General features: G+C 50.7%; 1 protein-coding gene across 9 annotated transcripts in view; it reads left to right on the top strand.

The window, feature by feature from the left end:
• Positions 1–421: 421 nt before the first annotated feature.
• MVB12B (multivesicular body subunit 12B) overlaps positions 422–24,009 on the top strand; it is a 59,627-nt gene continuing 36,039 nt past the window's right edge. Inside the window, exons 1-7 of one of the 9 annotated variants that reach the window (XM_039561465.1) lie at positions 422–462; positions 5,362–5,447; positions 6,487–6,609; positions 11,955–12,062; positions 15,077–15,173; positions 17,962–18,091; positions 18,385–18,507. In XM_039561465.1, coding sequence (XP_039417399.1) covers positions 6,496–6,609; positions 11,955–12,062; positions 15,077–15,173; positions 17,962–18,091; positions 18,385–18,507 — 572 coding nt within the window. In that variant the 5' untranslated portion in view covers positions 422–462; positions 5,362–5,447; positions 6,487–6,495. Of the gene's footprint in view, positions 463–718; positions 842–5,329; positions 5,448–5,467; positions 6,343–6,486; positions 6,610–11,954; positions 12,063–15,076; positions 15,174–17,961; positions 18,092–18,384; positions 18,508–24,009 lie in introns of those variants that run through there. The other 8 variants (XM_039561463.1, XM_039561464.1, XM_039561469.1 and 5 more) reach the window with 8 other exon arrangements.

Below are 24,009 nucleotides of genomic sequence, written 5' to 3'. Positions count from 1 at the left end.
TGGACCGTATCTGTTTAATGTGTTTTTCAGGCCATGGTGAGACAGAGCATCAAATAACGAATTCAAGGTAGCTCCTGAAACCGCTCATCCCCCCAACCCCAGGGACTTTGATAACCAGCTTGTTTGACACCATTTGCCCTTCCTCAGCCCACAGCAGCTGCTGCCCATCTTCTGGATGCAGCCTGTTTCAGAAGGAAGAAGGAGGTTACATTGACCAAATCACAACTATTCAGCCATTTCCACCTGGCACCTCCCGTCTGCTCTGGGGCCGGGGGGGCTGTTCGGAGCATGCTGGGGAGCTCGGCCGGGCATCGCCCTGTTCCCGGGGAAGGGAGGTTTTCGCGAGGTGTCGCCCCCGGCCCTGCGGGGCCGTGACGGGGCCGAGCCCCGCTGCCCGGGGCGCGGGCGGGGCCGGGCCGGGCCGGGCGGAGCGGCAGGAGGCAGCGCTGCGCGGCAGCCGTGGTGAGTGTCCCGTGGGACGGGCCGGACCGCGGGGCTCGGGGCGGGGGTCGCGGGGCGGCGCAGGGGCCGGGCCGGGCGGGGCGGGATCTGGGCCCTGCGCGCCGCGGTCCGGCCGCGGTGCGCGCGGAGCGGCGGCGGCGGGAGCCCGAGCCCCGCCGTGAGCCCCGGGCCCGGGGCCGTCCCGAGGCCTGCCCGCCGTCCGCTCCGCTCCGCTCCCCGCCGCTCCCCGCCCCGCGCCGCTCCGCCCGGGCCCGCAGGCCGCTCCCCCGCCGCCGCTCCTCCCGCCGGGCCGCGCCGCGCCGGCTCCGCCGGGCGATGAGGAGCTGCTTCTGCCTGCGCCGGGGGAGCCGCGACCCGCCGCCCGCCGCACGGGCAACAGTTAAGTGTCCCTGCACCCGCCGCGGCCCCGCTGCCGGCCCGGGCCCGGCGGGCTCTCGCGGCTCCTGCGATCGGCCCGGCGGGGCCGGCGCGGCGCGGCGCGGCGGGAGGAGCGGCGGCGGCGCTCACACGGCCGCGGCGCCGGGCGAGGCGGGCGGGCTGAGCCCCCGGGGCGGCGGCGGGAGCGCCGCGGGCCGGGGCCGCCGGGGCCGCCGGGGCTGCCGGGGCCGCCGGGGCCGCCGGGGCTGCCGGGGCCGCCGGGGCCGCCGGGGCCGCCGGGGCCGCCGGGGCCGGGCGTCGCGGGCTCCTCGCGGCTGGGCCCGGGTTGGAGTGCCCCGGTGGCCTCCGTGAGACCCGGCGGCTCCTCCGAGGCTGGGGTAGCTGCAGGAACGGCCCTCGGGGACCAGCCCCAGTGACCTTGACCTGCTCTGGAATTTACTGTAAATTCTTCTTGGTGTCGGTTAGAGAAAATAACAAAACTCCTTCTGTTTCGTGTGGTCTTTTGCTGCATTGGTAGCATGGGCCTACCTGACTGCCGTTTTTCACCTGTGCTTAGTGCATGGCTGGAGGTGTGACACTGGCTGACTTCTTACAGCCGGGCCAGGGCAGCGACACAGAGTTGCCTGTGTCTTTAAGTATTCGCGCCTTGCATCACCGAGGCTTGCAAGCTTTCTCTGAGGTTTCTGGAGAGATTTTCAACGGTCCAAGAACACCAAACACCAAGCTTCGGTGTTCTCTGCATGTTCCTAGAGCTGGGGCATTCTCAGCTTGGTCACAGTAACACTGAAACCAGACAGGCTGGGTGTCAGCAGGTGTGTAACTGCTCAGGCTAAAGCTTGGGTTTCTCCATTTTGTGTTTTATTTTAACTGAGTGAGAATGTGCTCATCTATCCTTTAGGGAGCCTGTGTGTTGTGTGGCAGGTTGGAAGTGTCATCCCTATAATTTTTAGCTGAGATGGCCTTCCCTACTAGACGAAGGCATATCTTGAGCTTCTGGAGGTGTGAAATAAAGCAGACAACGTCTCACTCTTGTAGCATGTGCTTCTCTGACAAAGCAAATCCCAGGCTCAAGGGTACTGGTAGCCCCCAAGGACCCGTTCATACCTCTGCCAAGATAGAAATAACTGAAGTGAATTTCATTTCAGTTTTGCTGCCCTGTTGCCAGGTCATCTGTGTTTGGAAACCTATTTTGGTTTGAAACCGGACACTCTTCAGAAACGTGTGTCCCTAGTTAGAAGTGCTGTGAAGCAATATAAGGTCTCAATTTTGCTCATTCTGTCGCTTAAGTTCCTGTTTCCATACCATTCAGTCACAAAGTGTGGATTCTGCAGCTGGTGCAGGGCAACGGTCTCCTATGGGAGCCTGTGTGCAGGGGTGATTCCAGACATGCCTTCGATGGGGGTGAAATGTGACACTGAAATTCTTCCTGTTTGTGATGGTGGCCTCCAAGGCCCTGATGCTGATTGCCACTGCAGGCTCCTGTTTTTCTGATTGAAACTATGTCCTATTCCATGAACAGAAATAGAAAGTTGGCTGGGGCCGTGTCCGGTTCCCGGACGCGGTGGGAGCGCAGGCGTGCGTAGGAGTGCAGCAGGGTGGCTCCGAAGCAGCACACATTGTGCCAGGAGTGCTGCCTGCCTTCGTAAAGGGATGGAGTGACAGGCTGAGCAGGCGGACGAGGCTTTGAGCAGCGTGTCTGCCTTGGTTTATGGGACTATTTCCCACAGACTGCAGGCACTCAGTGAGGTAGTTGATATTTTTTTTCCAGTTTTGCCTTAGCTCATACTTTTCTGCTTGTGGGAAGAGCAAGCCAGTGTCAAAGTGCAGGGCTTGTAGCTGGAGGAAGAAACAATAAGACCATTCTCCCTCCATGTCCCTGGCTATTTAACTTCAGAGCTTGACCCGCTTTGCTGGCAGCATGATGTTTCTGTGGCAAATACATTGCAAGGCCTGATCTGGTCATGTACTCACCAGCTCTTGAACTTGTTGAAAAGGAGTACTGAGAGCAAAAAATGGTCTAGAAATTACAATAATGCATTCATTTCTGAAAGTGGGTTCTTCTGCTGTATATATGTCCCAGCCAGAGCCCAGCAGTGTGTGTGGTCAGTCACCTCAGTGGAGCCAGCAGAAAAGTATGCCTAGGATAAACTAATAAAGGCGGATGAGCTACAAAGGAAATGGGAGAGAACAAGCAAAAAGGATCTAAACAGACAAACTTGGGAGTGCGGGCAGAAGGGGAGGTGTGTGTGACTGTGGGCATGGGCTGTGGGAAGAAGGCCGTGCCAGAAACTGGTGGTCCCAGAAGACCTCTGCTGCAGCTGGGCATCAAGATCTCTGGGACACTGCGCCTCCTGCCTTGAGGCATGTCTGGTTTGAGGGTTGGGCAGCATTCGGGATAGAGCCAGCAGCATGGTGGCTGCTTGTCCGAGAGTGCATCCTGTCCATCTCGTCCTTCAACCATCCCACCCTGCTCTGCTGCTTGGGGCTGGTGCTGGCAGGATGCATGGGGACTTTTTCTGTTAGAGACACATTCTTTCCCCACTGGCTTTGTCTGGGCGGCCCCACAGTGTCCTGAAACTTCTTCCTGCCCCAGAGCTCACATCCGGCTTCCCTTGGCTGCTGGGGTGTGCTGGGGACTGGATGTGGCCCCACAGCTGAGAACGACTTCCAGAGAGCATGCTCCCAACTAATGGGAAAAATGTTCTTCTCATTGTTTGGCCTGTTCCCAGAATAACCCTGCAGTGAGTAGTTTGGCACAGGCAGCTTACTGCAGGATGCTGACGGGCCATATCCTGGGCTGAGTGCTCGGCCACTGTGATGGTAGGTGAGCGTGCAGGTCAAACTCACATTGCTAAAGAGAATTAAAATAACAAGCTACCTAATATGGCTATTTATAGAATCCTGCTCCTTAATTTAATCTCCTCTTTCACTGTTTGTTTTTTTCATTTTTAAGTTAAAAGGTGCAATGGAAAAGAAACCAAACTTTGTTGACACCCTTGGGAAGAAGTGCAGTGTAACTAATGGTCTGTGTGATTGCCGAGCTAGAGACTCCCCTCTGACCTGTGCGGAGTTCACAAAAACATTTATCCCAGTGTGCAAACAGACTGCTGCTGCTCCATGTCTGTTCTGGATGCATCCTCAGTGCCACTCGTACAGCAGGAAGCTGCCCAGCGTGACTGGCCTGGTGTGGCAGGGCCTGGCCATGCTGCAGTGGCCCCAGCAGGTTCACTCCCTGGGCAGGTGCTGTGCCTGCCATCCCTGTCGGCTGCAGGCACGGGGCAGGGGAAGGTACTGGGCTCGCTGGCACGGAGCTTGGTGGCCCTTGCTGCAGGAGGTGCTGCTTGGGGCCCTACGCCGGTGCTGTGCCGTGTTGCCCCGTGGCATCCACCACGGCGAGGCGGAAAGCCCCACGCCCAGTGCTGCTGCCATAGAGGGGCTTTGTGTGAGCCAGCACAAAGTGAGGATTGATGCTGTCCCCCTCCCCCTCCTGTGCCGAGCAGGGCTGCAAGTGGCTCCCACAAAGGTGCCCTTCTTCCTTCGCTGAGGACGGGGTGCTGGTGGGCTGAGGGGGACTGCTCTGCGGCACCACGCTGTGGGTTGGAGCACCCACCTTCCCCCCGTCTGGTGCCTGGGACCTCCTTGTCCTCAGCCTTTCCCAGGCTGACCTGGCAGCTGCTCCAGTTCCTGCCGGGGCAGCTGGCCCTCCCCACAGCAGGCCCCAGCATGGTGAGACGGGACCTGGGCAGTGTTCAGCAGCAGGCACTTCACGAGGGCACATTTGGTGGAGGCTGCTGGCACCGTGTGAGCAGATCTGCTTCCCCACAGTGCAGCTGCAGCTGTGTTGGAACCTGCCGTGTGGTGTTCTTAACACGCTGGGCAATACCATAATTTACCTGGATTTCAGTTCAGAATGGCCTAAGAGAAGCTTATGTCAGCATTCATTATCTTCCAGCTCCTCCCAATGGGTAGTAACAAGTCACCACACTGTTGAGAGTGACTTGAAAAAGTTTCAGAGAACGTTCGTGAAGAACAGATTGTAAGCTCTTTGTTAAATTCACATTATGTTTGTTCCATGCTGTATGTTTGGGGTTCTGCATTATTTGCGAGGCACCCGGGTGAGCTGTGGCGTGGCGCAGGCAGTGGCGCGGGGTCTGTCGTGGCTGTGCTGGTGCCTCCAGTGTTCCTGCAGCAGGGTCCCGTGCTCTTCGCCCACTCTGAGGACGGGGAGCCTGCTGGGAGAGGAGGGCGAGCCCCTGTGGCTCAGGCTGTGCTTACCATCATGCTTTGAAGGTTTGAGCTGCTTTGGGAGTGAAGAGGATTCACTTTGCTCTGTGTGTGCTGGATGCGTGTCCCGGTGCCAAAGCAGAGCTCTCTCCTCTGTTTGGTTCATCAGCAATGGTGTCTGTGCCATTACTGGTCACTAGCATCTGTTGTTTTGGACTGCTCAAGTGGTCTGGCTGTTCATGTGACATTATTATTATTTACATAGGGCCCAGACTTGCTCTCTTTTATTGCCTGCAGCACGATGTTTGTTCAGACTGGGCATTGTGAAGTGTAAACCCAGGTCCCACTGGCACCAGTACTCACCTCTGCCTTTTCTAGAAGCAGTAAGTAACCAGCCGTCTAAATGGCCTAGAAATGCTGGGGTTTGATTGCTCTGAGGAGGGAATTGAATTAGGCAGCTCTGGTTCACGGCTTGCCTGGCTGTGCAGCAGTGATGCTTGTTTACACAAAGCACTTGCCCTTTTGTCTTGGGGTGTGTGGGGGGCGGTTTCCTGGGGCATTCCTGCCTGCTGAAAGCCAGAGAAGACTTGCTTTAACTGGCTGCCTCTGCAGGAGACCACATGCTGAGGCAGTGACACCTCTCCCCATCCTCCACCTCAGTTGTTTCAGCCCCTTTCTTGTCCTCTCCTCCTGCTTCCTGCAGCAGCATCCCTCCGAAATTAGTTGGTCTTACCTGCTTCTGTCCCTTTTGCCTATCTCCCTCCCCTGATGTTCTTGGTGATGTGTCTCTTCTGGAAGATGCTCGGGCCTCCTCAAGGCCTCTCTGCTTTGCACCAGCCCACCCTGTGCTTCCTCTGTGCTCCCTGGTGTTGAGGCTCCCTGCAGCCAGTGCGGTTCTGCATCCAGCGCCAGAGACATCTGTGCTGCTCCTTGAAAACGGTCTGGCTGAGGGGGGTGTGATGGGACTGAAGACTCATGGGGGAGCCCCAGCATGTCTTAACACCCACAGTGAATGGGGAACCTCCCTCTAAAGCCATTAGGAGCAGATTTCTTGCTGTTTAAAATGACAGAGCTGCTTCAACCAGCCTGACTTGGGGATGAAATTTGTTCTCTTTTTGGGAGGGAAGGGGTTGAGCTTTCGTTTTCCTGTCGTTGCTAGATGGAGACCAGCCCACGGAAGCAACAAAATAAGTCTCAGAGGCTGCCAGCCCAAATTCCAAACCTATTTGGCATTGCACAAGTTTGCACTCTTATCAAAAGCAAATGAAAGTGCAGAAGGTGTGTCTGGCCTAATCCTGTGTTTACCTTGGCCGTCTGTGGTGTGTCAGCACAGGCACTGTGGCATGCATGTGTGCTCTTGGTTCTCTGGCTTCTGCTGGGGTGTGCTGCCCAGCAGCCTTTAATTCTGCTCCTTTCTTCCAGGATCACTCCATGATGCCTGAGGTGCGAGACCTCACCGATGCCTTGCCCGACCAGCCGATGGATCCCATCACAGGCGTTGGTGTGGTCGCATCCCGGAGCCGAGCACCGACTGGATATGATGTAGTAAGTAGAGCTGTTTGAGCTGCTGCTGCAGCTAATGCTTTGTTTCTGCACTAATGTGGCTTTATTTTGTTGGGAACAGCAAGTTCCAGAGAACTTGCCTTCAAACTGAGCTGTGAGAAGTCATTTGGTAGCCAGCTGCCCATCTTTCAGCCCACAGCACTTAGTGCTTTCCTTCAGCAGGGGGTTGTGGGTGCAAATGTGCCACTTCATCTTTGCCACTCCAGAGGAGCTTAATTTTCTGGAGGAGGGGTTTACAGAAATAGCTGACCACTGTGGCAAGCAAATTTAATAATCCTAGTAACATTCATCCTGAAGGAGTCCTAAGTATTGTACAAATTATATCTCTAAATAAATGGATCCCTCATCAGCTGTTTAATCCCACATACCAGCACTGCACAATGATGATGAGAAGCTCCAGAATGGGAATCAAAGAGTTTTGCAACAAGCTGAAATTGCAAGGATGATTTTGATGGGCAGAATGCAAACCTCTAAGGTTTGGCAGGAGACTGGCAGCAGGAAAAGGCAGCTGGATACAGCAGAGATGAATGTGTGTGTAGATAAAGGGAGGTCACTGTTCAACAGCTGCTTGTTCCTTGGATTAGTCATAGATTAGTGTCCCAAACTGTGAAATACAAAATACTGACCTTGCAGTGCTCTACAGAGAAAGATTTGGCCTGTAGTTCATCTGCTCCCCTTTCTGTGTGTCCTGCTCCAACTGTGGTACACCACAGCATTGGGTTTCCAGAGCCACACAGCTTGTGTGGTGGGAGTGGAAGCCAGCTGACTTGAGGCTTTGCTCACACTTCTTCAGCTCTGGATGATTGCATACCTTGTTTACAGTGAAGAAGTAAAATGGATCAGGCTGAAGTAAGGACACAAGGGGGGGGAATTGTGAAAAGGCTTCTTAAAGACCTGGGAGGTTTTTACATTTACTGTGTTTTTCCAAGTGCTCATTACCTGTGTGAGCCAGGCTGTGTAATTAGCTGCTTGCCCTGATAAAGAAGCACGGGACAGTGTGAGACTCGTGATAACAGAATTGCATTTTGCCTAAATGGCTGGGCAGAGAGAGCACTCACCCCAGATAGCCTGTCTGTGGCTTAATGGGGAGTTGCAGTGCTAGCGCAGTTTAAACTAAACGTGATAAAAGAGTCTTCCTGTGGCTTAATCCAATTATGGTGGTGGTGTAATGCTGGTGAATGTGGGTCGCTCTCTCCCAGGCACAGTGAGGAGCTGCCTGTGCTCTGGTTCTGCTGCCTCACTGTCTGTTCACAAGGAGCACTGTCTGCCCTTGGAGCAGCCGAGGGGCAGTGCCTGCTGTCTGCTGTCCTTCCCCGAGCACGGCTGCCACGCGCCAGCCACATCAGCCCTGCAGTGTGCCTGGGTGCTGCCAGCCGCCCTTGGTGTCCTGTCTCCTGTGCAGCACCCGCTGTCAAGGGGCCGTGCTGGGTGCCACGCTGATGTGACAGGGGACAGTGGCAGGCAGGACTGTCCTGCTCTTGCCTGGGTGTTCGTGAGGGTGGCTTGTCTGTGAGTCAGTGCACTGGAGCAGTGTGTGGTATGCCAGGTTGCCACTTCCCCATGACTTCTCTGGAACCTGGTCTGGCCCAGCTGAAAGCGTGAAGCCGAATGTGTGCAAGTGCACTGCTGAGCACAGCAGAGAAACTGTGTTCTGAGACATGGGCGATGTGCAGACCTGGGTGGCCTTGGGATCTGTGTTTCTGCAGATATGCCGTTTCCTTAATGAGACACTGACAGCTGATTGCTGTAAAGCCTTGAGGAAGGCAGCTGTGACAGCTGCATCCCAGAAGCGTGCTCCTTGAAGCCCTCATAGTCAGAGGTGCACACTGCACCCTGGAGAGGAGAACCACTCTCATCTTTTGGGAAGCATTAACAGCAGTGTTTCTTGGGATGTTGTAGTCCCGTTAGGGTTCCAGTGGCTTTGTGTGTCACTACAGCTTCCTGCAGCATTCAGTTCTACAGGTGGATTCAGAGTTGCATGGGAAAGTATTTCCTCATGTAGTTTCACTGATGGTTTCAAGTTTTGTAGTGAAGTAACCAGCTCTTCCTGAGATACCAATGTTATTTATAGGCTTTACCAGTTCCCCTTCCATTTGTATCCTTCTCCAATGAACATCCTTTCCCCTTTCGTTCTCTTTAAAAGAAATCTCCAGGAGCATAGGTGCTTCATCCCAGGTGTAAATCAAATGCCTAGAGATGTCCAGGTCCATTTCCCAGGTTCACATGGAGCCCCAGGGCTCGGCCTGCTGCCCATCTGGAGCTGGCAGGCAGCAGTGCCTAGGGGGTTGTCTTGGCAAATGGGCCAGAGCTCTTTTTTCCTCTGTAGTTCTTTAGTTAGTCCATAATCTCTATTGCCTTTGTGTCTCCTTAGAAAACAAATCCACTACTGGCACTTGTAATGACTGGCCAGGCCTTTCACAGCTGAAGCACCAAAGACTTGATTTTGCCAAAATATACAGAGTGTGTCTGAACTTAGATTCCTGAAAATCCAACCAAACTGGCAATACTGAGTGTCTGGGTGGGGAGGACAAGTGGGAGGCAGGAGCCTGGGATAGGAGAGAGGTGTGGTTCCCGTGCAGCCATGTTCTTTGCTGCAGGCTGAACACCAGTTCTGCGGTGGGGTTTGCTCTGGGGCAGCGCCCGAGCGAGCTGCTCACCCAGCAGGAACAGCCCTGACTCTGCCAGAGGGGCAGATCACCCTGTGGGGCAGGAGGTTTAAAGGCCCTGCTTGCCAAAGAGCTGACTGTGGTAGCAGTAGCCCCATTCTGACTGCTGTGCAGCAGGTAGATCACCCTGTACTTACAGGGCTGTCACTTCCTTACTGCATGTCACTGTCAAGTCCGCTGTTTGTAGCACATGGGTGAGGAGTGTCTTCCCCTGGCTTCAGGAGGAGGACCATTTCTTGTGCCTGGGGTGCTGCGTGCTCAGTGCCAGGTGCCGTATCCTCTGTCTCGCACGTTCCTCGCCTCTCAGCCAAGGAAGGACTGGGCAAGCTGGGGCTGCAGAGTGCTTGTCCTGCTGGCCAGGTCTGCTGCAGCCTCTCCCACTTGGCTCCTGTCCTGAGGGCATGCAGATTAGGCATGGCTCTGCTTTGAGAGCTGCTGAGACTTCTCCTTTGCTTGCAGGAGCCCAGCAGGTGATGCAAGAAGTTTCCTGTTTATATTGCTCTGTTTTCTTTCCCCATGAGTTTTCTGACAAGTTCATTCATGCTTACATTCTCCAGGCTTGGAAAAAGTCTTCAGCAGGATGATGTGAAGGAAGAGCAGAGCACTCAGGGTGCGTTGCTGAGGATGTTGCCTGCAACTGTTGCAGTTCGGCAACTAGAATTAGATATTTAGAATTATATTATATTAGATTTAATTGGAATTGTATTAGATATTAGAATGGCAGGGCTTTTCATAAAAAAGGGTCTGATTGGAGGTTTGGAGGTGTTTTCCTTGTTAGGCTGGACTGTGACAGTGCCAGGCCTCCCTCCAGAGGGGCAGCAGTGCCAGCGCGGGGGCCCTTCGGATGCCTCGGCTGTGATGCAGCTGTGCCCTGTCAGTGAGTGGTAGAGAAGATGATACCAACTGAAGTGATGTACCTCAACCTCAAAAATGCGGTATTTTTGTAAGTGAAGTTCCTTAAGCTTTCAGAGGTTAGATAAAAAGGGCATTTGATAGCAAGTTGTAGCACCAGTTTTGCAGTTGGATGTGTGTTGCTGCTTGTTGATTTTTGGGCATGTTAACATAGCTGGCTAGCACAAAACTTGAACCATGTCGATTAAGAAAGTGATGAAATCTTAGTCTTGTCTTTCTAACTGTTTCTCGCAAGGTCTGCAGTTCAAGCTGACCATCCCTATATGCCAGCAGTTTTCCCAAGCAGACTGTTTCCTGAGTATCTTTTCGCCAGGACTGACTTACCAACTGGGGAGGGAGATGCATGTGGATTTTACATATTCCTAAACTAGCAGTTCAGGAAAGATTTGAATGCAAGGAATTGAAATAAGCAAAAAAATTCACCAAAATCCTATTCTAAAATGTGGCTGTTTAAAAATCAGGCATATCTCTTTGCAGAGGCCCGAGCACAAAAGCTGTGTGTGTTGTACAATGGTTCGAGCTGAGCTGGGGCTTGTGAACAGCAGTTGCCAAAATTCGGGGAGCAGTCGGTGCACTTTGCTGCTTTGATCAGACCATAAACACTTGTCTCCCTGCTGCACTCGGGATAATCGGAGGCCTTGTCAGCACACAGCTTTTGCTTCCTGCGCCCTGCACAGTCTCAGCTCAACTAAACACGGGTGCAAATAGTGACAAGTGTCAGCTCTTTGTTATCAGGCTGCTCTGGGGCCAAGGGCTCGCTCGGTGTGATTAGGCTCACAAGAACTGCAGTGGAGCAGTTTGTCCCATCTGAGAGGCATTAGGCAGAAGTTCAGCTGTGCTGCTGTGGAGCTTCAGGCTGCGCTGGAGTCTCCTGTTGGAGACGTCAGCTGGTGTTAGTCTGATGGGGTAATCTTGTTTCTGCTGCCCTTCTCCTTGTGTTTGCCTTCTTGCCTCCTCTCTTGCTCAACAACAAATGTTTTGGGGCCAGGGCTCTTACCAGCTTGCTCAGTGCGTGGTGAGTGCTCAGCTGCTGAGAGAAGAGCCCTTCCCCAGTACATGGTGCTGCCTCCTGCCCACTCCTTGAATCAGCTTGAAGTGAGATTTTCTCCTGCACATCATGCTTAACATGCATGTGTTCTGGGGGGGGGTCCAGGGTCTGTTTCCTTACCCACCACCATCGTGTGCCATCAATTCGGCTGGATGTGGGGTTGCATTGGAAAGGGACATTTTCAGGGTGTGTCCTTGCATGCAGCTCTGCTGCTAAAATCCACCGGTCACCAGGGATTTCCACACCTGCTGGAAGCAGCTTTTTGACCTGAGAGCCAGAATTCCTTGATGGCTTTCCATGAAAATAGTCCCAAGATGGGTCAGTTTCTGTGCTCTGTCTTCACGGACCCTCCCAGCATGCCCGGGGTGCCCTTGCGTGTAGGGTGGTAATGAATGCCTCGATGTGCTGACTTTTCCAAACTATTGTTTGGAGACTGTAACCGAAGTTGCAGTTTCCTCATTAGAGTAGCCTTTGTCAGAGCATCTTTAGTCAAGGGTCTCCTGAGAGACAGCATTTTTAGAACTTCTTTTTATACCTCCTCTTGAAAGTTCTTTGCACTGCACCTTGTGAAGAAACTAATGAGATGCTGTGAAAGTTTGGGCTGCTGTTAATTAGGAGAGGTCTGAGGAAGAAGTACTGCACATGTATTAACTTTATCTTGGCTCACATGTCTCCTCTCTCCCTCTGTCTCTTCTTTGCAGGTTGCACAAACAGCAGATGGCTTGGATGCTGACCTGTGGAAAGATGGCTTATTTAAATCCAAGGTCACACGGTACCTGTGCTTCACCAGATCATTTTCAAAAGAAAATGTAAGTCCGTTTGCTGAGTGTCTGCATGATTTGCATCTGTGCCTGGTATGCTCTTACCCATAAGATGATTCATTTTATGGAGCCAATTATAATTCAAGCAGGCGTTTCGCTGAGTTCGGGTGAGTAAGGAGGCAAACTGCAATGGCAGGATATTTGCCTGTCTGTGTTTCTCGTGGAAAGAAATTGCTGACAAAATCTTCTGCAATAAAAGCAGAAAAGGGAACGTTTGCATTTCAGCAGCCTCTCACACTTGTTTCCTGCTGCAGCAATGGGTGCTGCACACTCATGGTCCTGATTGATTTCTAACCCAAATTCCTCAAGAAACAAACAATGCAGGTAGTGTTCGTGAAGGAAATACTTGTTTCTGAATCCAGGGGCATCACTGATATTTTATTGCAGGATTAGCTTGGTGTCTTTGTTGGCTTTGGTGCTGATTCTTGAAAATGTGCCCACATTGTGCATATGCTACCACATTCTTGTAATTTGGTCTGACTATTAAGTATAAGTTACTTCCTGATTAGCGGCAGTTTTCTGCCCACACTTTCTGTCGAGGAGAGGAGACTGTGCAGCAAGAGCTTCATGCATTCTGCTGTGGTTTTGGTTGAGGCTACTGTGAAAACTTTCTTTTTTCTGGAGGAACTGTTGACTTCTGCAATGAATGCACTCCATCTAGTGGGTAATCCTGCTTTTGGTCGCGCTTTGGATATTCACGGCGACTCAGTTGGCAGGGTCTGGAAGTACCATTTTGTACTTGTGCTTTCACCATGACGGGAACAGAAAAGTGATGGCAGCTTCAGGGGCTGCTCACGGGTCCTGGCAGGAGAGCTGGGGATTGCCAGTTCCCAGCATTTGACCTTTATTCTATCCGCTTCCCTGCCTGCCTCTATATTAAAGTAAAGCTCCAGAGCCATGGGAAATACCACTTCCTGGGGTGGATGGACAGTAATTGTGCTTTTCATCCCAGAGTATGTGCAGTTGCAGGAATAGTAGCCCTGGAATAGGCAGGGAGGCTATTAAATAGGTTTGTGTGATTTGAACATTAGGTTTATCTGTGGCTACCTGAAATGTGAAGTTGTCAGAAATAATTACAGGACAGTAGCAGCTGCTGGCAGTGTAAATACCCTCAGCTGGTGCCTGTTGGACTTTTGGCAGGAACCCTGGGCTCAGCATGGTTTGGGACTACCTTCTTCATATTGATGAGGCATGAATTAAAGCAAAAGCTTCCCCTTCCCTCAGTCCTCTTGGCCACGTGGAATATATGATGCGCTTCCCTGTTGGGAGCATCTGAGGGCTGAGAGGCCTCAGTTCCCTCATCTGGGAGGAAGGGAGTGAGAGGCTCCTCTCTCTCCCCCGGATGCTGATGTGTTGCTGCACTTTGGTTGGGAGTTTTACCATTCAGGGGTTTCTTTTGTGTTTAGCAAAACACTGGGAACTCTCTTCTCCTGAAGAGCATGTTGTAGTTAGGAGAGTTAATGCACTTCGGATATCTGGGTTAGAGCAGAGTCAGTCTGCAGTGCCTGTTTAGCAGAATCATCATTCTCAACAGTTTACAGTATCTGACCATTATAAGGACGTTGCTGTGTCTGAGTGTGGGGAGGCCCTGGATGGTGGGTCTCACAAATGGGGGGGCTTTGTCCCCTGCTCCCCTGTGCACGTGGCAGAGCTGACTCCCAGGGTTCCAGCAGCTAACAAACTCATTGGAGGCACCTCTCCTACCTGTCTGCTGCTGATGGAGGAGTGATCAGTGGTTCAGCAGAAAGTTGCCACTGATGTAACACACAGACAGCTTAAATAAATAAAACATGAAAGATGAATCAGCAGCAACTACTTTGTCTGCTGTTTGCTGTGCCAGGACCATGTTAACTGACACATTCAGGCTTGGCAGCATCCAGCACTGCTTGCTACAAGATGCCCTGGACATGGGGGGTCAGAGGCGTGTGGGGGCTGCCCAGCTTCAACCTCTTCATGTGAGCAGAGAATGTGTGCCACATTTGTGTCTGGTGGGACAGGGCTGCAGGTGTGCTGACCCTGCTGGTGAGGAGCTGACCGTAAAATGCAGAACCTCCCAAAAATAAACTCAGACCTGACCTCCCCTTGTTTCAGAGCCTGCAAATGTAAATGTTTTGTAAGTAGTTCAGTGAAATAATCAGAGAGTACAGTTTTGTCTGATTTATCTTGCCAGATAAAAACGAAAGTAGGTGCTTAGCAACCAGTAACAGTAAAACTCACTGACATGGTTTGATGGCTTGGGATGAAATTTTAGTTGTTCTGTACTGTGTTTCTGTTTATAAAGGCTGTGCAGTACCTAAAATGTGAAAATCTTTCATATGTGAACCCAGATTATTGGCAGCAGTGCTGGTTTCATCGAAAACTGCAAAGAAAATCTGGTCTCTAAACCATTGTGGAGACTGTCACTCTGAATTGAGCTCTGAGCTCTTCAAGCCTTGATTAATAGGACAGGGCATGAGTTCAGAATTCCTATGGACTCCAAATGAAGTTCGTAATTCCAAATGGCCTGTGCTTCTGGAGTGCACTGCATTTGGAGCTAGAACCCTGTCTATTCAGTATTAATTAGCTAATGCATGTAATAACTTTGGCTATGTGTGCATAAGCCATCATCCTGTAATGCTTTCTGCTGTTGCTGTCACGGAAATGTCATGTTGCTGTGTAGATGTAGAGTGTGTAAGAACTGAGGGGACCTGCTCAGTGGATGAGTTGATGAAGGTAGTACTTCTAACTGCTGTGCTTTCAGAGGGAAGAATGTGGTTGTGCTTCCAAGGATCTGGAAGTATAGCAGTGGATGAGGTGTTAGAATTTTGAGTGTTGAAAGTTGTCCGGTATCTCCTAGTCAGTCATTGTTTGGTTCCTGCAGAGAGGACTCTTGCAAGGGTTGGCTTGGTACATTCTTCCCATTTCTGAAGTTGTGGTCAGATAAAATAACCCAGCAGGGGGAAGATCTGGGGTGTAATTTGGTGACATTGTCATAATCAACTGTTTCTTTTCTCTCTCCAAAGAGTCATTTAGGCAATGTCTTGGTTGATATGAAGCTTATTGATATCAAGGACACTTTACCTGTAGGCTTCATCCCCATCCAGGAGACCATTGATACACGTAAGTTGACATCTATTCCTCAGTCCCACTCCGCCAGTGCCTGTGTGGTCAGGCAGAAAAGGGCTGTGTCCCAGGCAGAGGGTCACTCTTGGCACTGTTGCTCTCTGGGGTGGCATGTACACAGGTAGGGGCTGCAATAAAACAGCCTTTGGTTTTCTTGTCCTCCTCAGGCTGTTTAATGGGGCTGCCTGTCTGTCTCCACTCACCTGCTAGAGTCCCATGGCTCCGGGGCAGGAAGAGAGAGTTTATTTTTTCATTTTGAAGGGTGGACTGGGCCTAGCAGGAGCAGAGCTGCTGTGCCAGGGGATGTTCACAAATGCACTGAAAGGAAGGGGTTGTGCTCGTGGCGCCGGGTTTGTGCCCCCCCACCGTACATCTCCCGCCGCGAATGAACGTAGGGCTGGGGGGGTCAGGTATGCTTGTGCTTGCTGAGACAAGGCCCAAGTGTGGTGTCCAGGGGGAATACCATCCTCGTTTCTGCAAGGTAGAATTGCTTCACTGCAGCATTTAAGCGAGCAGTTCCCAAACAGTGTGTTCAGCTCCCCTGGGACTCGTGCCAGCAGCAGCTGGAGCCACGTCTGGTGGCAGCCCTGTGCTGTGCAGCAGGCACAGAGGGCGTTGGGCTGCCAGGGGACAAACCCCATGGGAGTGGAGCGTGAGAGGATGGCAGGACTGGTGCTGGTGCTCGGTGTGCAGCTGCTGATCACAGAAGGCTGGTCCCAGTGCATGTCAGTGATGAAATCCAGCCTAGGAACGAGCAGAAAAGGGTTACATGAACCTGCTTTGCAGGGAGTCATTCATCTGGGGCTGCAGCACGTGAGGATGGGTTTTCAGTCACTGTGATCTGGTTCTGATTGGAACCTGTGGCCTGGAAGTGAAAGGCTCTGAAGACCATTCCCTCAGGTCACCCTCTGCTTCTAGAAAATTCTTGGGCATGTGTGGTATGAGGTAGAATAGTTGGCTTATCCTGCTCACCCTTGGTAGTGCTGGACCTTACTGTGTGCTGCTTCAATTCCTGTGACAGTCCTGGTGGAAAGGTGGAAGGGGGCTTTGTCATTAATTTGAAATGCATTGGGTTGTAACTGTGACAGCCTTAAAGCAGAGGCACTGCCTGCACTAAGGAAGTGGTGTGAAAGAGAACATAGACAAAAGCAAATAGTCAGCTTTGTACTTGCAGATAAAGTCAAATAGGAGGCACTGATTGTGTTCAGAGTTAGATTTGTGGTTACAGGTGTCTCTGTGCTCCTCTCTAAGTGGCAGCTGACTCGCAGTTAGTACATGTAATACAGTACTCCTTAGTACTTCCTGAGAAGATTTTCAGGAAGCCTTTAGGATTTAAATCCTAGACTCCTAAAATCAGTTTTAGGTGCTTCAAACAGAAGCCCTACTTTTTCAAAGCAGGAGAAGACTAGACTTCAGGGATGCAGGTATTTACCATCTCTAAAAACAGCACTGTAACTGCAAGCTGCATGCACAGCTGCTCTATTGGCACACCTCACACTGTCTGTAGGTTATTGGTGCTAGTGCAGCAGCACATTCCAGAGGCTGGGATGCATTGCTGTTTCCCAAGGTGCGGATTACGAAACAGGAGGAGCCTGTGGAGGCAGGGCTGCTTACCATCTGTTGAAGTGACAGCATCTTTTAAGTTGGAAGGTATTTATTCATATTAAGATGAAGGGTTTTTATTTTGCAGGCACTTGTTTGTAGTTGCTCGTTGTTTCTAGATTTTCATTCAGCATCTGCTCTTTAGATTTTCAGTATATTAGTAGACTTCTGTCCTGCTTTCCAAGTGCCTGCATCCAAACAGGAACCTCACCTGGCTCACCCTGAGCCTCCTTAGGATGAGATGGAGCATTGTTCTCCAAATCCGTGTCTGTGTGCCAGTGCCAGCTGTGGTCACAGACAGCACCAGAGCTGGCTGTGGATTGTGTCTGCATGCTGGTAAACAGCCTGAAGGTCTGTGAATTCTTTATATGGATAAGCCTTAACTCTGATGGGCTTGAGTTTTTTGTGATGGATAACATGGAAATAAGTGGAATTGCTCTGTGACACATAGCAGAAAGGGCTGTGCAGTGCGTTCATCCACCCAGAGCACAGGTCAGAGCAGCACAGCTGCCTTGTGGGAGGTCCTGGCAGTTACTGCCTTGTGAATCTGGTTTGTCCTTACAAAGAACCAGGGCAAACATGCTGGGAGTATAATTTCTGTGCCTGCTGACTTGATCAGGAGATGTCACTAACACTTGGGATGTGTGAGATTTGGACGGACAGCTCTTACACTCAACCTCTCTGCACGGCAGGCTCTGCCTGCTCCTCCTCACAGTGGGTTGGAAGTAGCTGGTTGGAAGCACGTAGCAGAATGAACTGACTGGTTGTATCAGAAGATTCCAGGTACATTCCTAGAGGCAGTGCTTGTGGGAGGAATGTTTAGATATGGCTGTCCAGGCCAGCAAGGCAAACATTACCTGGGAAAGAGCAAGGGAGTGCGAGAGGCATGCGGAACTGGCAGAGTCCTCTGCTGTTCTGTGCTGTGGGGCAGCACCGGGGCACACGTGGGAGCTGATCTCTGCAGCAGGCAGGAGGAGATCTGGTTATTGCAGTGCCAATAACACATCTCCTGACAGAACAATCCTCACTGAATGGCACTGCACTGACTGGTTTGTTGATATATGTCTGTTCTTTGGCACCAGTTCTGCCATAATTATCTGCCTAATATCTGGAGAGTCTATAAATAACATTTATACTCTAATCTTGCATAAAACCCACCCTGTATTCTGGGTTGTTTTTGCAGAAGAAATAGCTTTCAGAAAGAAGAGGCTGTGCATTAAATTCATCCCTCGAGATTCTACAGAGGCAGCGATCTGCGATATCCGAATCCTGGGGAGATCTAAGCAAGCCCCTCCTCAGTACACGTTCATAGGGTAAGTACCCCGCGCTCCAAAGCTGTTGGCACGAATGCAATTAGAGCAAAGCAAAGCACCCAATGCTCCTGTAATTACCAAGTAGTAGCTTGTAAGAGCTGAAGCTTATCATTAGAAAAGTCCAAGTAAGTACAAGTGTTACTGAGTTTCATGTGCAAATTAACTCACCCCCCCTTTTTTTAATTACTCTTGTTCTCACTGACCAAGGTGTTTGTGAAGCACATCAGTGCCTGCTGCTCGTGCATGTGTGCAGCATTTGTTTGTAGCACTGATGCTTTGTGTTGGTTCCCCAGGGAGCTGAACAGCATGGGTATTTGGTATCGGATGGGCAGAGTGCCCCGCAATCACGACTCCGCACAGCCCGCGGCTCCTCCCGCCCCAGCACCAGCTTCGACACCCGCTCCCAACCTGCCAAGGTAGGTTTTCTGCATTCCAGCTCTTTCTGCTTGATGCTGCATGTCTTGTGGTTACTAACCTTGCCTGGGAAACCAAGACCAGGGTGCTGCATCGGTGTGGAATGATTGTGTCACAATCTGATGAGGGAATGTGCTGTTTGTTGAAGTATTTGCCTGCTGGAAGTTCCTTTGCCTGTTGTTTTGTAAAGAAAAATGGGTGAAGCTGCCAGAAAAAAATAAAAAGCCTTCAGAGGAAGGGAAACAGCAAAGTGTACCTTTCCTTTGCTTCAAACTATGCAGGATGTTGTGGTTTCCAACACATACATGTGGGTCAGCTCAGGAGGGTGAGCCAGAGCTGCAGCCATGCTGATTGTTCTCCTTGACCAGAGGAAGGGAGAAGTGTCTCTACAAATTTTATAAGGGAAACAGGTTTTGCTCATCTCTGGGATCAGTCCATTCATGGTTTGAAGTACTGGTTCTTGGCTTTTTATTTTTTTGAACCCAATTGCTGAGCTCCAGTTATGAAGCTGACATGAGTGTGCACAGCAGCATGCTCATCTTGCAGTGACTGATGGGAGCAGCACTGCTGGGCAGTGGTGTCTGTCCAGGCTGTTCTCCCTGTATGACAGACAATATTTGTGTGTGTGTATAAACAGATGTGCTGGTGCATACAGTTTCATGTATCAGTAGTCCTGTACTGAGAGCTTACTTGCTGGATACTCTGGACAAAAAGTGTTGTTAAGCAACAGACCAGCCCAGACAGTGATTAAACTGAGCACTTTGCACCCCTGACGTCACTCTGAAAGCACAGCACCCAGTGTGAATTGTGCTCCTGCTGCAGAGGCTCATAGACTGGGCTGGGCCATTGCCAGGGGACAGCACGTTCTCCTCGGGTCACTTTGGGCTTTTGCTTATTGAAGGGTACGTGTATTTTTGCACTAGGCATATTCTACACTGCAGATACCTTTACACTATTACAGTAACTAGTGAGAACTAGAATTTCGAAGGAGACAGCAGAGAGGAATTCCAGGGTCCAGTTTGTGTACAAAGGTCATTGTATCACATGGGTGGAAATTGCTCACGTCCTTTAGATTCTTGATTTACAGGTCATTTCAGAGTTATGCTTTTAAACCGCTGCAATGTGTTCACCAGAAAGCTATCAGGTACCTCCTTAAGGCAGGTGTGTACATTTGAGCCTTCACCCATGACCCAGACTGAAATCCACTGTCCTGTGGTGGCTCTTTGAGCTCTGCAAAGCATTTGGGTGTTTCTTTCACTGAGAGTTTTGCTTGGTCACTTGCCATGCCCTGGCACAGTGCTTGCTGTCCTGTACTGTCAGGTGTGCTGCAGGCAGAGATGCTGTCATGCTTCTCAGAGATGGAGGCAAAAGAGATGAAAAGCCAGCAGTTTTCTGGAGATTCCAGGCTGTCCCACTAGGACATGAGATGTTATTTTGAAGCTCTGCTGGACATAAGCTAGATGCCAGCCCAGGCCATGTGAGATCAGAGAGAAAGATGTCTTAATTTTAGAGCACAGATCTTCATTTTCTTTCTGCAAGAAATTCTGTCTGGGCAGATTTCCACAGTAATAAAAAAAAAAATTATCATAGAAAGAGAATGTCAATGGCAGTGCTTAATCACTGAATGTGGAAGGGTCACTTTATGGCTGACCAGGGAAGGCTGCAGAGCAGTGTCAAAGCTGCTGGGAACAGGGCCAAAATTAGAGCTCAAAGCATCAGTGACAGTCTGAAAAGAAGTGTTTACAAGGCTTATATATTTTATAACCTCTTGTTGTGCAGTTTATGGTTTACAATGGCTGCAAGGAAATTGGATCAGTTTTGTTTTACTTGCCAAATAAAGCAAATGTCAAAATAGTCAATATAAAATGTATTCTAATTTGGCTGAGTTAAACCAGCCAGTATGCAGTGGAATAATTGAATGTTACATTAATGCCTTGTAGTAAAACCCACCTGTCGGTAGCCAGCTCCACTCTCACACCCCATGTGTGATTTACAGGTAACTTTTACACTACCAGTCTGATCATTCAAAGCATCTTTCATGTCTTTTTTTTACTCTGGTTATTTATTATCCAATATATTTTTTAAGAAATAGAAATGTATATAAAGGTGCATCCTGAAAATATTTAATTATTACAGGGAACACAGACAATTTGAAGGCCTCTTCTAACACTATCAGCAGTGTGGTGAGTTACTCAACACAGTGTTTGTGGAAGATTGTGGTCACAAGTAATCTGTTATTTTCATGTCACCATAGAGAGAGGAGATTACACTGGCAGCCAGTTTGCTGTTTTATTCCATGTGGATATATCCTGACAGGAATAGCAGTGAGTTGTTCTGACGCTGCCTCAGTAGTGAGGGAGAATCGGTGAGCAGTGCTGCATGGAGCACTGCAGAGAGTCTGCTGTTGGGCTGGTCACATATCTCAGCTGCTCTCTTCAGTTGCTGTCTGCATTACAGAATAATTCTGAATCAAGAGGGAGCTTTGGAACAATTGCTAACACTGGATATAAACCAAACCCTTCTGTACAACTAAGCCTTCTAAAGTAGAAGGACTGTTTACTGTGGGATATATTTACTTCTGCACTAGCCCCTCTGCTCTGTGGTGTAAGGTGCTGATGGCAGTGGATGGTGGCCCATCAGAGTTGTCATGTATCAGAGGTGTGACCTCCACAGGTTGGTGCACATCAGCAGTGCTGTTTCTGCTGCTCGTGTCACAGGGTTATGGCTCACAGTCTGGGCTGCACAAGGAGAGGCTTTGTTTGGTAGTTGTGCTGGACTGCATATGGTATTTTTCAGCTATTTCTTCTCCTTTGTGTTTTCTACTGCAGGCATCTGGCTTAATGGCCTCTAGCAGCAGCCCTGGCATGTCCTGGTGAGGGTGGCATGCTGTGCCATGGAGCATGGCTGTGCCATTGTGCAGGTCATCAGGCTCCTTTACTGTCTTTTCTCTCTAACTCCTGCGACAGCTTCTTGGCACTAATGGCCATCTGAAGAAATGCTTTTTCAGGTTCGCATCCTGCTGCCTTCTGAAGGATGGCTTTTGTAGGCTCGAGTTCCATGAGGAGGGAGCTTGATGTCACTTCCCTCAGTACCTCTGCTCTGTGCACGAGGCTTGTGCTGCATGGCAGCCATCATTTTGGGGAGCAGGGAGGTACTTCTCCCCCAAGAGGCGGTGGTTACAGGTAACTCACCTGACCTTTGGCACACTCTTGCTTCACCCAGCCTGTGCATCCATGATTGCCAGTTCATGGGCTGGGGACTTGTAGAACAGCCCATGTCACGAGTGCTTGAGCAGTGTCTCAGGGCTCAGCTCTGCCATGCCTCAGACTCTGTTGGAGGAGGCTGGAGCAGGATTTGTGGGTGACTTTCTCCTGTTCGAGTCTGGTTCCAGCGTTTTGGGAGCAAGTCCTTGACTGCTGTGAGTCCGCGCAGAGTCAGCCGCGAGCCATTCTGCCTTGCAGCTGCCTGTGTGGTGGCTCCATCCCTCCTGTGGTGCTCTGTGAGCCTGGGTGGCTTCTGTGGCTTGGGAGCACGTTCTGCATCCCTTCCCAAGGTGCAGCAGGAGCCCGTGCCACTGTCACTCAAACAGCCCGCTCAGAGTTTGTCAGCTGCAAGCAAGATGTCAGTCAGTGCTGTTGAAGTGTGTTTTACAGTGACAGACATAATTGCACTTAACTTTTGCGTGGATGTTATCAATCTGTGATGGATACTTTGGGGAAAGGAGCACTCTGATTGCAGATGATGTGTCACAGGCATTTAATCTTCCTCTTGGAGAGACCAGGATTCAGTCACAACTTCCACTCGTTGATGTGAGGTTTTGGAAACGTAGATTCGCACTGACCCTGGGAATCGTTCAGTCATTTGGTTTGTGAGACTGTCATCTGAAAGGTTAATGATTTACCTGGAGAGGGAAGATCTGGCTGCAATCCACTTGCATTCCTGTTGTGTGTTAGCACAGCAGTGGGTGTGCAGGTTCAGAAGGGCACAGCCCCTCTGGCTGCGTCCCGGGATGTCTGTGCAGCAGGTGCTCCGCACCGCCCTGGCTGGAGCCGTCCGGTTCCACAGCAGCTCCTGTGTGGCCACAAGGCCCCATGCTGGCCGGTCCCAGGGGAGGTGCTGGTCCCTCTGGACTGCCCCAGCTGGGGCACGATGGCCGGGACAGAGCAGCGTGTGCTCCCGTCCCTGGTCCTGCCGCACGCTGGGGCCCGGGCCCTGCAGAGCGCCTGTGCCACGCCCGGCCTGGGGCCAGCCTGTGGCTCCGGCATGACCCCTGTGGCTGAAAACCTCAGCCCTGGCAGCTGTGGGTCCCTCCCTCCCTGCTCAGAGCAGGTCAGTGTGTGCTACCAAGTGCTCAGGGTCCAAGCGCTGCACTGGCAGAGCGCTACACCAGGGAAGTGCAGCTCTGGCTTTGATTCACAGAGAGCAACTGCTCTGCTTAAATGTCTGGAATAAGAGCAAGATGTGTGAATTTTCCTTCTGAGCTCCCTTTTTTCTCTGAACTCCTTCTGAGTTACCTTTTCACTAGTTAAGCTGGCCCCTCCTTAGGAAAAGGAAACAATTTGTTCCTGTTCTCTGCTCCCAGTGGAGCTTCATGTTGAGGAATGTAAGAATTTCTTTACTGGGCAGAGAAGTCTGATTTTTCAAATTGATTTATTAACGGTGTTTGAAATTGGTGGTGTAAGCTTGGGAAGGGATCACTCTGTGGCTTTCTGCTGCAGGCTGATGATGTGCAATCGAGGCAGGTCATAAAGCAACACCAACAAGCTGATGTGGAGACCCAAGCTGCGGCTGGGATGCACCAGCCTGACTCTGTGCAGTGTGGTAATGGAAGGGAAGCCTTCTGCCTTTCCTATTTTTTAAGTAGCTACCCTATTATTTAGAAATAGCTATAATAATTTTTTTCTTTAAGTTCTTTAAAATATATTTTTATGAAGCATCTGTAAGGGAAGAGGTTCCAGGGCTTCAGTGCTGTTCTGCTCTGGTGTAGAGAGAAGCCAAGCCCTGCCATTGCCCAGGGACAGCCACTGCTGGTGGTGTGAGGGCCAGGATGCTTCCACAGAGCAGTGGGGATCTGCCTTAAATCCCTCATCGGAACCCAAATGCTGCCAGATAAGGAGTACTTAGGGATAGATGTTTCTGGTGTGACTGGAAACTGCTCTGAGAAATGTTGCCAGTGGTATCCTTTCTGCAAAGTGCTGCTTTCTTGATGGAGTTGCATTTTTTAATCTGTTTCATCAGGAGAGCTCTAAAGTAAAACCACCTTCTGATTTGCAACTAAGTGTAGAATCTTTTGGCCTGGAAAATACCTATAAGATCCATTAAAAAAAAGTAGTTATTAATTATTATATTTTGAAAATATTATGTGGCTTGAATGCTCAAATCACTTGAATCATGAAACACAGCACAGCATTCGTAGTTTTTAGATTAAATACTTACCAGAAGCCAAGGGTGTCATAAGGGCTGGGGTCACATCTCAGCAGCAATGGATTAAAAACACTGTGAGA

This window comes from Corvus cornix, chromosome 17 (genome assembly GCF_000738735.6).
Source record: "Corvus cornix cornix isolate S_Up_H32 chromosome 17, ASM73873v5, whole genome shotgun sequence".
In the NCBI taxonomy this organism is placed as follows: domain Eukaryota; kingdom Metazoa; phylum Chordata; class Aves; order Passeriformes; family Corvidae; genus Corvus; species Corvus cornix.
Note: the sequence above shows the minus strand (reverse complement) of the source record. Positions and strands in the feature narration are given on the sequence as shown.